This window comes from Berghia stephanieae, chromosome 5 (assembly GCF_034508935.2).
Source record: "Berghia stephanieae isolate SIO BIC M18660-M18661 chromosome 5, UCSD_Bste_1.3, whole genome shotgun sequence".
Classification (NCBI taxonomy): Eukaryota; Metazoa; Mollusca; class Gastropoda; order Nudibranchia; family Aeolidiidae; genus Berghia; species Berghia stephanieae.
The window spans coordinates 58745416-58759909 of record NC_088364.1 but is presented as its reverse complement, the minus strand read 5'-3'; the positions used below and the strand labels follow the sequence as shown (position 1 = coordinate 58759909).

Sequence of the window (14494 nt, the reverse complement as noted above, 5' to 3'; positions counted from 1 at the left end):
AACGAATCGGCGGTCTCAAGAAGTGGGTGAGAGAGGGATCTAGTAATGACTTTGAGTTTGAAACGAATATTTTTGTGTTCGTGGATAGCTCACACGGTAGAGCCACGCTCTCACCTGCCAGGCGGAGTTGTCGTACCAATAAGGTCGCAGGTTCAAACCCCACCACCGCCGCGAAAAATTTTTATTCTCTATTGTCTTCTGGCACTTTTCTATTCACTTCATATCTTGTTGTTACCAACATAAGTGCCTGCTCCACTCACTTTTCTGAATTAATGACTGTTTGCTTCATTATGAATCGCGTTGACCATCGTCGAAACTCTATTTCATCACCCGAAAATAAAACCGACAGAGAGGTGGATTTATTGGATATCGCGCTCTATAAAAGCTGATTAAAAAGTATTTACCCGCCCTATGTCAAGTTTTCATTAGTGACACCGCTGTATCAACGGGCAGCGTGGCTCAGCGGTACGGTCTTTGCTTCGTACCCGAAAAGTGCCGAGTTCGATAACTCACCGCTGCGCTGTATGGCCTTCAGCAAGTTACCTCGCCTTAGCTCAATTTGCGGAGCTGTACTGCGGCTGACGCCGGAGTTATTCCGTAATAATCAGAACTTGCTATTGATCAGCCTCATGTTCAATTTTCCTTTGTCACGCAGCTGCTGGTATTCATATTATATTAATTTGGTCCCATTTGGTCCCATTACTTGAACTGTTTGATCTCCATTTGGCTACCTGGGCTAGGTGGTTTGGCTTCCTACCTCTATTTTTTTCTGACAACCTAGGTCTATTTTTTCTGGCAACCCAAGCTTCCGCTTCCTTTTTGATCTGGAGCACGTTCTGGTGAGCACGCTTTCCATTTCAGCTAAATTATACTTGATTTATATTTTATTTATTTATTTGTATATGTTTTACAGTTAATATATCATGCTTCTTTAGTTTATGCCAATAACCCGAACAGCACCAGATACAATTTATTAACTCGTTAAGGCATGAAGCTGCGAGTATCGGAATGTGTAGACCGAGGCCGAGACATTTTTTTTTTTTTTGATGACGATGACGAGCAGCTATGTTCTTGTGCCGAGCCGTGTCGAGACTGAGAACCGGCAATGACCTTACCGGTAAATTCTGTGTCCTGATAAGATGGAAGAGGAAGGAGAAGAATGTTCTGAGAGAAAAGAGAGGGGCAATTTTTTATCGGCACACGTGCGTGAGGAGAAAAAAGGTGACCACTGCTGATGTCTGTAATTAGGCACTTGCCAGAATTTTTCAAAATAGTGATATCGGTATTAATTTAGCGTAGAAAAGTAAAGGGGAGTGAAACATTTACTAAAGTGAAAAAATTATCGCTCTATCTCAACTAGTTAAAAAGTTATGACCTTTTATGTGGTGAAAAATCTCTATAGAAGCTTATAGGAAAATATGTGACCAAAACACAGCAACCCAATGGATAATCAAGTATAATTCAGAAACGGCCTCAGATACAACTTTGAAATTTTTACATGTGGTAATTCAACATCTCTGTAATACATTGCAAACAGAAAAAATAATTATTTATTGAGAGAGAAAGGTATAGTTTAGAGCTGAAACAGCTGAAATCAAGGAAAAATAGATCACGACATGCAAATGAATGACCTATTGGAATTTTGGAAAAGTCGACAATTAAATATTTATTCACATGTAGATAGAACAAATACACCACTGAATCGGCGTCATTTAGTTATTCACTTTGAACTTTTCAAAATGAAAATATACCTCATAAAAGCAGAGATATGGACTGATAAATGTTTGAGGTGGTGTATTAGTGTTTAAAATGATCGAAAATAGGTGATTTAAAAACTTCCGCTCCCCCGTTCCCCTAAAATCGACAGACGTCCGTCAAAGGATGAAAAACGTCAAAATCAACAGTGAAAAATCAATCGGAAAAAAAAGGAAGAGAATTGTAGATTATAAAATGAATGCATGGACATGAAAACGCCAATTAATTAAATAATTTAAAACAAAAATAACTTCCATAAATGGAATATATTGTAAGATATAAAGATGTAAAGTTTTGATGTGGATTGACGAAGTTATCTCTCAAACGCAGCAGACGACAGGAAGTGAATCAGTATAAGAAAATGGCAGCTTCTGTAAACAATCGAGGCCAATTACTGTTTTTTGGGGAGCTCTAACTTTTGAGTGCAAACATATTTTGCTCTGAAATTTTGAGAGAAGCTACTTTAATATGTATCTCAGAAGGACTTGTTTTTATTAAGAAGGACCATCTCTGGTTTAAAAGTTATAAGCGTTTAAACACATATACTCTCTTTACACAAAGATTTCTCAAAATCATGATATAAAAAGTTAATAACATTAGCATCATTGTATGTAGAATTTTATGCCCTTTCCAATGATATATAATACATGCCATTTCATTCCACTGAGAAAGAAGAATGAACATTTTAAAATCACTCCTAAATTTTTTCCCCTCAAAAACGGAAACAGAAATCCTCGCCTGTTTTCAACTCACGAGAGCTACTTCTTGCAAGTGCCTACTGTAATCACAGCCCGGGCATTGGCATTTCATTGGCTTGGACAATCCAGTAAAAATCTGTTCGAATTCTGATTCATTCCGCATTGATTTTTTATCCCTGATTTATGACAACCACAGGCTTGAATTTATTGAATTTCAATTGTGATCCCTTTTTTCTTTGTCTTTCTTATATGAGCTTTTTTACTTTTGCCAAATGATGAGAATTGCACGACCTGTTCTGATACTCATGAGGACAATTGTCTCTGATGGATCCAAGTGATATGTTTCTCATTCCAATTATATAATAAACCTATGCCACTGCTGATTTTCTCAACCCACACCTGCTTCACATAACTTTTTTTTTGGTGGCGTTTTTATGCACCTCCGTTGGCGGTGATGGTAAATTAATGAAAATGTTGCTGCATACGTCCATCGAAATCGAAATTTTTGAAAAACATAAGTTTTTGAAAAAAAAACAAAGAAGAAAAAAAGTCTTTCTCTGTAACTATAAAGTTAATTTTAAAATAATAATGTCTACAATGGGAATCGAACCCAGTACTTTCAAGGTTTGAGTCTGACAGCTTGTCCACTGGGCGACGGAGCCACCTGACTGTTTATCATATTTAATGTCTTTCTGAAACATTATTTTTTCCTTCAATGCAACTTCTATTTTCTGGTTTTATATTTCGATTTTTAAAATTATTATTTTTATATAAATTTATTAACAAAAACATCCTAAAGATGTCACAAGTATAACTTTTCGCCGTGTCCAAATTCCAAATACAGAAACACAATATCGCTGATGAAATTGGATGGGATGCATGCATTCGTGACGGTGTATAAAAACGGTCCGTTAAGATACACCGTCAACGGAGGTGCATAAAAACTTTTTTTTTTGGGCTCAGCAATGAGCGGTCAGGAAAATAAACTCTTATTTCTCGGAACGCTTGATGGAATTAGGTACTTTGGTAACGTCCATTTGGCCCTCCATCAGGGTTTTTTTTTTTTTACGAAACCCGACATAGTAATGGAAGTAGTAGGTAGCAGTGGTGAGTGAACCTGGGACTCGGAACTGGATACCATTGGGGAGTGAACAGGGGTTTGGGTTTCATAAAAAATTTATATTGCATAGACTTGACCACTGGATTAGATTACCTCTGCAGATGGGAAACCTTTTGTCATCAATTCATTATTAGTATTAGCTTTTCTATGCCTTGTTCATAACACATGACATTCTGGTCTTACTATTTTATGTCTGCGTTTTCAGGACTGTATTTTGAAAATGTCTTAGGATGTTTTCTTTTCTCATCTGTAAATTTTCTTGAGCCCTTCATTTTCAGTCAGTAATTTGTTCGCCTTTTCTGTTTATCATGACCATATATCTTGTGGACTATCATTTTTATTCCCTGCTCTGCTCTGTCTTTTGTGACATGTTTAGAAGACTTAACATGATGAAAGTTTTCACATCACAGACCTGTTCTGTATATTATTTGTGAAGATAAATAAGCTTTCTGATGAAGTTTTTTTCTTTTACGAATGTCAATATCTTTTGAGGATTTTGACAGTGTCTTCAAAAAAAATTGTTGTTTACTAATTGTTGGACTTCTGACAGTATTGCCACAATTTTGTTTGCACTTTAAAGATGGGTGCCTTGCAGGCGATGGGAAGTTTTATATTTTCTAGACTAATTCTTCTAGGTATTGTAACCCAGATCTGCCTGCTACAATAAAGAATTCATAACTACAGATTTTTGACTTCAACTGAGCAATTTCCGAAGCTTCTTTCATTTCAACGAGAATAGAATAACTCGTTTGCATAGCATGCATATTCCATGGCTTCATGCTCTAAGACGCTTAACAAAGAGTACATGAACTAAAATTTGGACTGTATTTATTATTTAGACAAAGTCCAAACTTCATATGATGAGACTTGTATCACAGACCTGTTCTGATTTTTAAATGGAGATTTCAACGGTTCTGATGAAGTTAAAATGACTTTGCAAATAATTAATGTTTCATTACTCATCGCTATTTAATCTTTTCATTGTCATTATTAGAAAATATAAAGGAACAAAGTGTTATTTTGCACAGTTCATAGAGGTAACACTGCTTCCGCTTGATTTTTTACCTTCTTTTTTCTATTTATGCTTTATTAAAGGAAGTATAACAAGTATTTTCACACATGTTTATTTTTTGTTTTATTAGTAACCCTCCAAAATGCCGTCCGGTGTTCCACACAACAATCGCAAGACATACAACACTCCTCGACGTCCTTTTGAGAAGGAACGTCTGGACCAAGAGTTGAAGATTATTGGAGAGTATGGACTCAAAAATAAGCGGGAGGTGTGGCGTGTCAAACTGGCTCTTGCCAAAATGAGGAAGGCTGCCAGAGAGTTGCTGACACTGGATGAGAAAAACCCAAAACGTCTCTTTGAAGGTAATAATTTTTCTTCAGGGTTGCCTTAATAGATTAAAATATTCATTTTAGAAAAATGCGTTTGGGGCAGTGGATTTCAACAGATGTTTTGAAAGTTGTTAGGACATCTGAAATGCAATTTAATGATCATGTAGTGATGGTATTGTTATATGTCAAACTGGAATGGATATTGGATATAGGATTTATTACTAGTGTGCCACTCAACACCATGAGTTTGCATGCGTTATTGAACCGTAAAAATGACAAATTTGATATGAAAATATACCATTATTTCGCCATTAGCAGATATGCTGAACAATAGTTATTCAACAGGTTCAGAACGTTTACGAAGAAATAATGGGATTTTCTGAGATAGGTTTATTACATAGGCCTGCCACGTTTTGATTTGATTGGTATCTAGCTGTATTGTTTTTGTTATGAATTAGTGATAGTTTGAGGCTTATTGCTGTCGTGGATTCCAGGGGAAATTTTATCATTGGCAAATTAATGAATTTAATAATCTGACATGAAGCATTGGCTTTTTTTAAAATCATATATTTTCAATCGAATTTTCTTTTATCTAAACCTTATTTGCCTTGAATTAGATATATGAAGAGTTTTTGCTTCTCAGCTTTTAAAAAAAGAAACCCATTTCATTTATAGGTAATGCTCTGCTGCGTCGTCTTGTTCGTGTGGGTGTCCTTGATGAGAGTAAAATGAAACTCGATTACGTCTTGGGTTTGAAAATTGAAGATTTCTTGGAACGTCGTCTTCAGACTCAAGTTTTCAAATTAGGCTTGGCCAAGAGTATCCATCACGCCCGTGTATTGATCAGACAAAGACACATTCGGTAAGTCATGCTTCTTTGTCATTCTGTATTTTTGTGTTTTTTTCAATAAATTTTTGGATTGTATAAATCGATTGGATTACTATTAATTTTTATTTCAATTCAAGGGAGAATATCTTGTTTTCCTGTGTAGGTCATATTTTACATCAATCTTTGATTGAGACAGTAAGTAAATGCCTTTTTATTGGCACACACTGTCTATGCGTTTAACGCAGATTGATTATTTTTTTTTGGTCAAAAGACTGCTTTTCTATCGCAGTGAAATAAATATAAAGCTGCTCTCTCTCTCTCTCTCTCTCTCTCTCTCTCTCTCTCTCTCTCTCTTCTTCTCCTTTCTTCTTCTTCTCTTCTTTCTTCTTCTCTCTCTCTTCTCTTCATTTTTTTCTTTCTCTTTTTTTTCTTCCTTTCTTTCTTTCTTTCTTTCTTTTTTCTTTCTGTATAGAATATTACATGTCCCCAGAGGATTTCTGGATCAATTTAAAGGATAATATTGGTATTGGTTTCAAGTTTGATGCATTAGCAGGAATTTTAAAGATATTGTCATCAAAGCTGAGTTATTTATTTTTTTGACACTTTGTGCTTTCAGTTTGAATCAATTGTTAATCATCTTCTTTTTTCCAGTTGAAATGCGGTTCAACATCCTTGATCAAAGAAAGCATATTAATTTTAGTAGGCCACTTGGGCACTTGTCCTATGTCTACTAATTGAAAGTCATGTCTTTGAGAACCCTGGAGATAGCTGTCCTAAGCAATATTTAATCGAGTAGGCCACTTGGGTATTTGCCCTATGTCTACTAAGTGAAAAGTATGAGACACCTGGAGATAGAGGTACTTTGGCTGTTCCTTTATGTATGCAAAACTGCCATTGGTGCTGTATTTATCCTCATCTTCAGCTCTCTTATTATAGTTCGTGTTACAAGTATAATTTCTGTGAATAGCTATAAGAAATGCAGTTCGTGTAAATTCCAACACCTTAGGACGATAAAGCGATAAAAATTTGTTGGTAGAGTTGACTTCATGATTCACTGTGCTTGTAGTCAAGCCCTGAAAATATTGCTTGAACCGCTCTATTTTCTCTCTTCCATATGAACATTCAATTCTCTTACTTTCTCAAAATAGTCTTGCGCTATTGACTTGAATGGACTGCTTGTTAAATACACTATCGTGGGATGTTTTGGATAGATCGAAAAGAGGGGAAGGAAATGAGTGAAAACAAATGGACACACTTGCTTTCGCTTAATTGCTTTGATTTCTAATGTTAAGGCTTAAATTTACTCGAGGCTAATTCATTTTGACTGCTTAGGGGCCTCCACGTAATATCTTTTTACACAAGGCAGCATATATGTATTCCAAATTTCATGTGTGTGGTTTTGATTGTCTTATCAATTCTACCACTTTCTCCCAATTTGTCAAATCTGGTCTCAGATTCAATTTTTTTTTTGTCAACTTTAATAAATGGTTGTGTTGCACCGTGATACACTTCATATTGATGATACCAGATTTTGGAGAGAGTGAGCGTGGAGTGGTGCCATCGTTACGAGAGAAAAAATAATTTTTTCATCCTTTCTACTCATTTTGCTGAGGATTGTTATGTAAACATGATTCTATTTATGCATTATAATAATTATACCCTCTTCTTGTATACTTAAACGCTTTAATCTAGGGAGTTCACTATAATATCCGACTGGTTCATATCAGATTTATACATGGTTTATGGTAGTCGATACTATTTTAGATATATATATAGAGAATGAGAGTTTATTCATTAATTTATATACCTGTCACATTTTTAGTATGTTCTAATTGCTCATTATCAGATTCAGGACTAATTATTGTTTTTTAAAGGATTGTTTGCAGGTTGTTTGTTTTGTTTTTGTTTTTTTTTTTCTCAAAATCGTAATTACTGCTCTCCATTGTACACATTTGCATGGACTGGGGTTGCCAGCACTGCAGTTGGTCTTTGATACCTAGGGATTTATTGATATGATAATTTTTGTTTTCTTTCCAACAGTGTACGTAAGCAACTGGTGAACATCCCAAGCTTCATTGTGCGTCTTGACTCGGCTAAACACATTGACTTTGCTTTGACTTCTCCATTTGGAGGTGGTAGACCTGGTGAGTACTCACTTTCAGGGCAAATGGGAGCGCCTTACACACACATTAACAAATTTCTGGCGGGCCAAGTTTAACCATATCCTGATTGTTTCCTCTTCAGTCTACTTTCGTTTGAGACTAAATAGAGCGCATGAAAAAAATAGAAATAAAAGCCCAATATTTTATTTACATGTTTTTTTTTGTTTTTTTTTTTGTTTGTTTTGGGACAGTGTTTGGTGTCTATGTGATTGATATAGAACTGTAAATCCTCGGTCAATTGACTGCATTCAGTCAATTTGTCAAATTTTTAGAAATAGGAAAGACAAACCCCTCAAAATTAATTGGGTGGATTAAGAAGCTTTTCACAATAAAGTGTTGTGCATAACGCACAGTGGTTTATGTTATTGAGCATTTAGTGACGATGGTTGGATCCAATTCCTGTGCGGGTATTTTCGCGCAGCCTTTGTGACATGTTTTTTTTTCGCTTACCAAACCTGTCTTCACAAAGTTGCCAATCATGGCTAACTTGCTGAGCAGTGAGCAAATAATTTCGCTGTTTATATGCGAATTTTGACTACTTTGTAAAGACAGACTTTACATGGACAAATGCGAACTGTCGGATACACATTCTAGAGAAAATTCTAAATTGACTCTTAGATGGTTGTCCGTTACCACCACTTGATTGCTCCGCATTAACTTATGAGTTATAATGTTTCTACCCAAGTCAGTGTATTAAAAAGAAGAGAAATATAGTTGTAATTAATTTCCATGCAAATTAGTTTGTCATTGTTTTACATAGTATTCATGTTCACTGTATATGTTTGTTTCGCTTCTTTGATTTACCCTGCACTATGTCTGCGTAGAACAGATTTACATCTCCATAATGTTTTTATAAAAACTCATTCCAATTATTAATTTTTTATTCAACATTACCTTTGATGCGTTCTTGAATGTTCTTGCAACGTGCGAATACAGTTCTGACTAGTAGATGTGAGGAATACATTCAATTGGTTGCAGCTAATTATAAGTATAAGCTAGGAAGTATAATTGTTGGTATTGTTCAGGTTTAATATGCTTGTTACAATTATTTTGTTTGGAAAGCTGATAGTTTTATTTACCTCATCAGTTGAAACCACAGTTTTGAGCATTGCTTGTTTTTTTAAAGTAATTTATAACTTTCATCTCTGATACGGCATTCATTTTGAAACTTGCTCTTCAGTTGAAGATATTCAGTCAATTTTGTAGAGCTCATAACAGATCTATTAAAACAATCATTTGTTTAAGACGTCCTCTCTGGATCAAATGAACTAATTACCCCTTTCTTTTTCCTCCCTCCAGGCCGTGTGGCAAGAAAGAAGGCTTTGAGAGCCAAGAACTCATCTGGTGGTGGTGGTGGTGGTGACGATGATGAAGCCGAGGATTAATTTAAATTTGTTTTGGTTCATAAACTAATAAATTTGAAATAAGCATTCATTTTGTTAATTTGTTTTTTCTTTCTTTTTTCTTTGTTTGGGGATTTGTGGGGTTGGATCTGCTTTAAACATTTTTTTTACATTCATTGCTTCACATTTCTATCTTTCTTTATTTTGGAAATCCCTGTGCTTTCTACATCTTTGGGGGGGGGGGGGGGGGGGGTTTACCGGGGTAGAATTTTCACACCTATTAAGAGCCCTGATGTACACATATTGAGCTGTGATGAGATTCCATGTGTGTATTCAGTTAGTTGCTCTGTCTCCATCTGTCCACTCTCTTGTCAAGATTATCTCTTTAAAAGTAGGTAGGTGTTATGTTTTTGCAGTAAAGTTTGGTTTAAAAGGGTAGGTCATAGTCATTGTCTGCAAGTTCTTGAAACATGCTCTCGGGACATTAATGTTTAACCCTCCCAAAGCGTTATTTTCAAGCGGACTCTCATTCTGGCGGCAAATTTGCTAGTTGGATTTGGGTGGAAGCATGGAATTATTCCTTCTTTTGTCTTTTCTTAGGGAGTGTTCACATATTACGTCATCAGCCAGGGGAGGGGGGTTGGATCAAAGATGTCATTTAAAAGTACCAATTTAACCTTCATAACAAGAAAAGGTGAAAAAATAGGGTGGAGGGGGAAGGTAAAAAAAGGGTTAACTTTCTGATGACGTTATGTAAACACCCTTAGCTCTGACTACTTAATGTTGCTGGCACTGAAATATTTTTTCTTACTTTCTACTGATAGTGATAGTCACTGCTTGAGTTTCCAACAGCAACACGTGTCCAGACCTGCCCACTACTACGAAAAATTTGTACTGGGTAGGGTTCCTGACCTCCCACAGTGGGTGTGGAGGTGTTTAATGATTGTGTCTTCTGTAGTAGCCATCATAAAGTTATAGCCTGACACTGACCAAAAAATGACGTCAAAATGCCGTCTTGCCACAAAAGAAAACAATCGTGAGCAAGTTGTATTCAATAGTTCATCCATGAAATACTTCAGCTCTACTAACAACTCACAAGACGCTACACAAACCTAAAAAATATGACGTCAAACTGCCAGTCCTAGGGGGTTCTAGTGTCGGGCTATATGTTAACGATGGCTACGCTTCTATCCCCCTTTGTTTTCCATTGGCTTTCTGTCTTTGTCTTGGGATGAGATTACTTGTTTTTGTCCTGGTCGGCTGAGAGTTTAAGTCAAATTTATACTTTTGGGAGATGATATTTTTTTCCAAATAAATCTCTTATGAACTGTATTATGTTTTGTTTACGTATTACAGTAAAATTACTCTACACCGGAAAAATACCTTAAACCGCAAAGAATTTAATAGATTGTACTACTAGTCTCTTCATTATCTTTGTACTAATTCTTAGGATGAACCGAAATACTTGCTTCTAAGTAGGACTTTCTTTAAACCGAAACAACTTGAGAGCACCTTCCCTTTTTCTCTCTCTATTTTCCTTTAAAAATACGGGAAAGTGGCCACACATAATGCCCGGTGAAATTAAACAACGAGCGTAAGTATAAGATGAGAGCGAAGGGTGGGGTGGGGGGTCGGCAAACACTCAATCACCGCACTTGGGCTTGACCAACACCACAATCGCACAGACTGGAAAAGGAAGACGATGGGTGACTGGTAATTTTTTAAATGGTTATGAAGACGGCATTTATTCAGCAACTCCATGGGAAAACCCATGATACAATTAAATGAGCAAACTCCATAAATAGTTACTACCCTTAAAAACATCGCAAAACGGGAACTTGCTTTAAACCAAAATGTCTTTAAACCGAAATGGTTTAGAAGGTCCCCAAAATTTCGGTTTAAAGTAATTCTACTGTATATAATTTGAGAGTATTCCTCTTAGTGTGGGGACCTGTGCTTGTGTCTGGATTAGATTTTTAGGTGATCTCAAAGTACTTTGATTGTGCTCTTTGAATCTACTATTTGAACCAATTCCCCTTTGTCTTACCTTTTCTCGGGTGCTTTAATTGTAATTCAAGAACTTTTTACTTTCCCATTTTCTTCCCTTTTACTGGCGCTGATATGACCTTAATGCAGAGCTGCCAACCTACTGCAAGAAATGCGGAATTGTAAGCATTTTCAGCGATTGTATGCTTGTACGCATTTCCCCCAAGATTGTACCCATTTTCAGTGTACATAGTCACTTCAGTTGTCTTTAGTTGTACAGTGGAACCTCCCGATAACGACATGCCACGGGACCGAGTTTTTATGTCGTTATCCGGAGGTGTCGTTATTTAGAGGTTTCCAAGATGGCGGACAAAGTGGGCGTGGTAAGGCCCGCGGGACCAGTTTTATTAACATTGACAAAACAAACAAAACATTGTAGTGTATTCCTCTTAGAGGGTTCTTGTGCGTGTGTCTGGATGAGACTTTTAGGTGATCTGAACTGAGTACACTGATAGTGTGCTCCTGGAATCTACATCTGCTCCCTATTTAAACCATTCCCCTGTGTCTTACTTTTTCTTATGTCATTTCGATTGTAAATCTAGAATGTTTTTTACTATCCAATTTTCTTCCTTTTTACTGGCGCTGATATAACATAGATGTGTCACAAGCGCTGTAAAACCCTTTAAAACAAACAAAACGGGTAATTCGGACGCTAGCCTATTGAGAAAACTTGGTGACCTTGTGGATGTTCATATATTTTTTGACCAATTATGATCTTCATGCTGGGATATAATTGTTGCTGCAATTGAGCTTGTGTGGTGTGACTTTATGTAATTATACCTTCCTCTTACTTTCACAATGGTTAGTTTCCGTCGATTTCAGGATTGTACCCATTTTCATGAAATCTCCCCCATTTTGAGGTCCCATTGTACACATTCTCATCAGATGGGGTTGGCAGCTCTGCCTTAATGTGTTGCATGCGCCGTAAAACCCTTAAAACCAATTTGTAGAATTACTTGAGCTTGAACTTTTAATATAACCCTCCTTACAACACCTTCCTGTTGGCAAGGGACTAGAAAGCGTCCATGGAAATCCGATTTTTGTAGTCGCTTGCTCCGCTTAGGTTTAAGACTAGCAAGTCATTTACTAGACTAGTAAATAACTAAATCTAGTCCTCGTTCATGAAAACTGGCCATGGTGCAGACAAGCACAAGCGCAACGCTATGTTGCAAGCGCTCAGAGTGGTCAGGAAATGTTTGACTTGGTGCTGCCACAGTTTCTTCTGACAGATTGTTTCATTCCTTTGTGATTTGTGGGAAAAAAGCTCCGTTGGCTATTGATGCTATGTGCCTAGCCAATAATAAAAACGACCCCAAAAAATCGTACATTTGTCAACCGGATATAATATACCAACACACAGAACTCCGTATGTGTAACCTTAAACGTTTACATTTAATGTCCAATTTAACGAGAACTACTCATAAAGGTGGCTGGCTTAAACTACAGTAACAAAGAGCTGAGTGATGTCAACTCCATTCCTTCTCTATATGTTGCGATTTATCTGTTGGTTGTGTGTGTCAAGGAGTGGGTGGTACGGGTGCAATGTCTGCTGTTGAAAGATGTGGATTGTTGTTTGTTGAACTTTTAATAATGGTATAGATAGTATGCAGATGACGTCACTCAGGCCTTTGTTATTGTTTTTGCCATCCGCGTTTGTGAGTTGTTCTCACTAAACTGTATTAACCAGACTATAAAAGTTCATGGTTACACAGAGTTTGTGTGTTGGTCCGTTATACTTCCGGATGGCAATGTTGTGAACTCCTTGGCCAAGCGCATTCTATCTATAGAGGGCAGACAGCCTAGATTATTTTCGGCGACTCGTGGTGTCAGAGTCAGCGTCATTTAGTGGTTATCCAACGGATTGCTCGACTTTATAATGTCTCGAGAAGAATGTTAGTGCTATTGGCTGTATAGGGGTCATGGACTGGCCGTACAAGTGTATGCAGCTAATTTTGTTGCTTTGTTCCTTGTTTTCAATATTCCTTTTTGGGAAGCCAAGGGTTCTGTTGGTTCTGTTTGTGGCGGCTACATCTCATGTCTGTACTGAGGGTCACTTTAAGGTGTATTTGGTATGGGTGACTGCTTCAAGGTTTTGTCCATGGGTGTAGTACATTACATACAGTTGGGTTGTAACTGGCATCTGGACATGGGTACAACTGAGCACTTCTGGATTAAAGGATTTGCAATCATTTACTCTTTCACACGGCCAAATTGTCTACTTCCTGGAGCCTTATTTGATTTAAATCTAAAAAGTATGTTACTTCGTTGTGGCAAGCTATATCGTTGGGGAAATAGTCTGGAACAGCATGTCAAGTCAAGCGGTAGATTGATGCAGATGAGGAAAAGCAGTAGCCCCCAAGGATTCCAGATTCAACATCAATAAAGGTGGAATTTTATCTAGTTACTATAACCGACCGTTTTCTGCCCAGTAGAAAATCTTTAATCTGTTTATTAATATTAATTCCTCCGCCCAAATGCCATAGTAGTGGAGTTTGTGGACCGGTAAGCAATGACTGACTTTGTCACAAGCGTTTGAAAAGTCTTAACATAATTACCTTACTACATTCCAGTAAGATTTCCTCGAACTAATCTAATCGGGACAGGTAAGAAAAAAAAACCGTTCAAGCGGTATGGTCTTTGCTTGGTACCTCATGTTCATAAATTCACCATTGTGGCGCAGAACTGCTGCTGAAACCCGGGTTATTCCAGTCTTGCTTTGGAATAGTCCCTGAGACAATCTCCGCTTATGATGGATAAAGGGAACTAAGGTTTTTAATTAACAATATAGTATTGATAATTGAGATAAAACGTTACAAGGGGTTGGCGTGTGTGTGTGTGTTTGGGAGGGGGAGGCTGTATCACAACATCCATTTACCGTCGTGGGACATTGAAATTTGAACGAATGGCGAAGTGATAAGAACAAGCAGAGATGTGTCGGTTATGCGAAACGACGACAGAATGTGTGAGCGGATGTGTGTGTCTGCGTGAGTGTCATATTTTATACACATACCTGCAGTGTACATTATTGAATTGATTCACACTTTCGTAACTTGTCAATGTAACAGTTAATCATCAGTGGTGAAAATCACCGATCGCATTAAAAAACCCTTTAACCAATCTATCTTTTATATTGGCTGAGTGAAATTAGTTCGAGGTAAAACAAAAAAAAAAATGAGTTCAAGGAAGGAATGGAATGATAA

General features: G+C 37.0%; 1 protein-coding gene across 1 annotated transcript; it reads left to right on the top strand.

Annotated features, from left to right (window-relative positions):
• Positions 1-771: 771 nt before the first annotated feature.
• Positions 772-9335, top strand: LOC144973323 (small ribosomal subunit protein uS4-like). Its single transcript, XM_078915614.1, has 5 exons — positions 772-839; positions 4716-4947; positions 5590-5776; positions 7784-7887; positions 9205-9335. Exons 2-5 carry the CDS (start codon positions 4728-4730, stop codon positions 9288-9290), a joined length of 597 nt encoding a protein of 198 aa, XP_078771740.1. The 5' UTR covers positions 772-839; positions 4716-4727; the 3' UTR covers positions 9291-9335.
• Positions 9336-14494: the final 5159 nt, after the last annotated feature.

What these genes read in the sequence shown, in the direction of transcription:
- LOC144973323 (XM_078915614.1), top strand. Translation starts at nt 4,728, where the DNA reads ATGCCGTCCGGTGTTCCACACAACAATCGCAAGACATACAACACTCCT. An exon ending in CCCAAAACGTCTCTTTGAAG is followed by an intron (nt 4,948 to 5,589) that starts GTAATAATTTTT and finishes TTTCATTTATAG; the next exon opens with GTAATGCTCTGCTGCGTCGT. An exon ending in ATTTGGAGGTGGTAGACCTG is followed by an intron (nt 7,888 to 9,204) that starts GTGAGTACTCAC and finishes TCCTCCCTCCAG; the next exon opens with GCCGTGTGGCAAGAAAGAAG.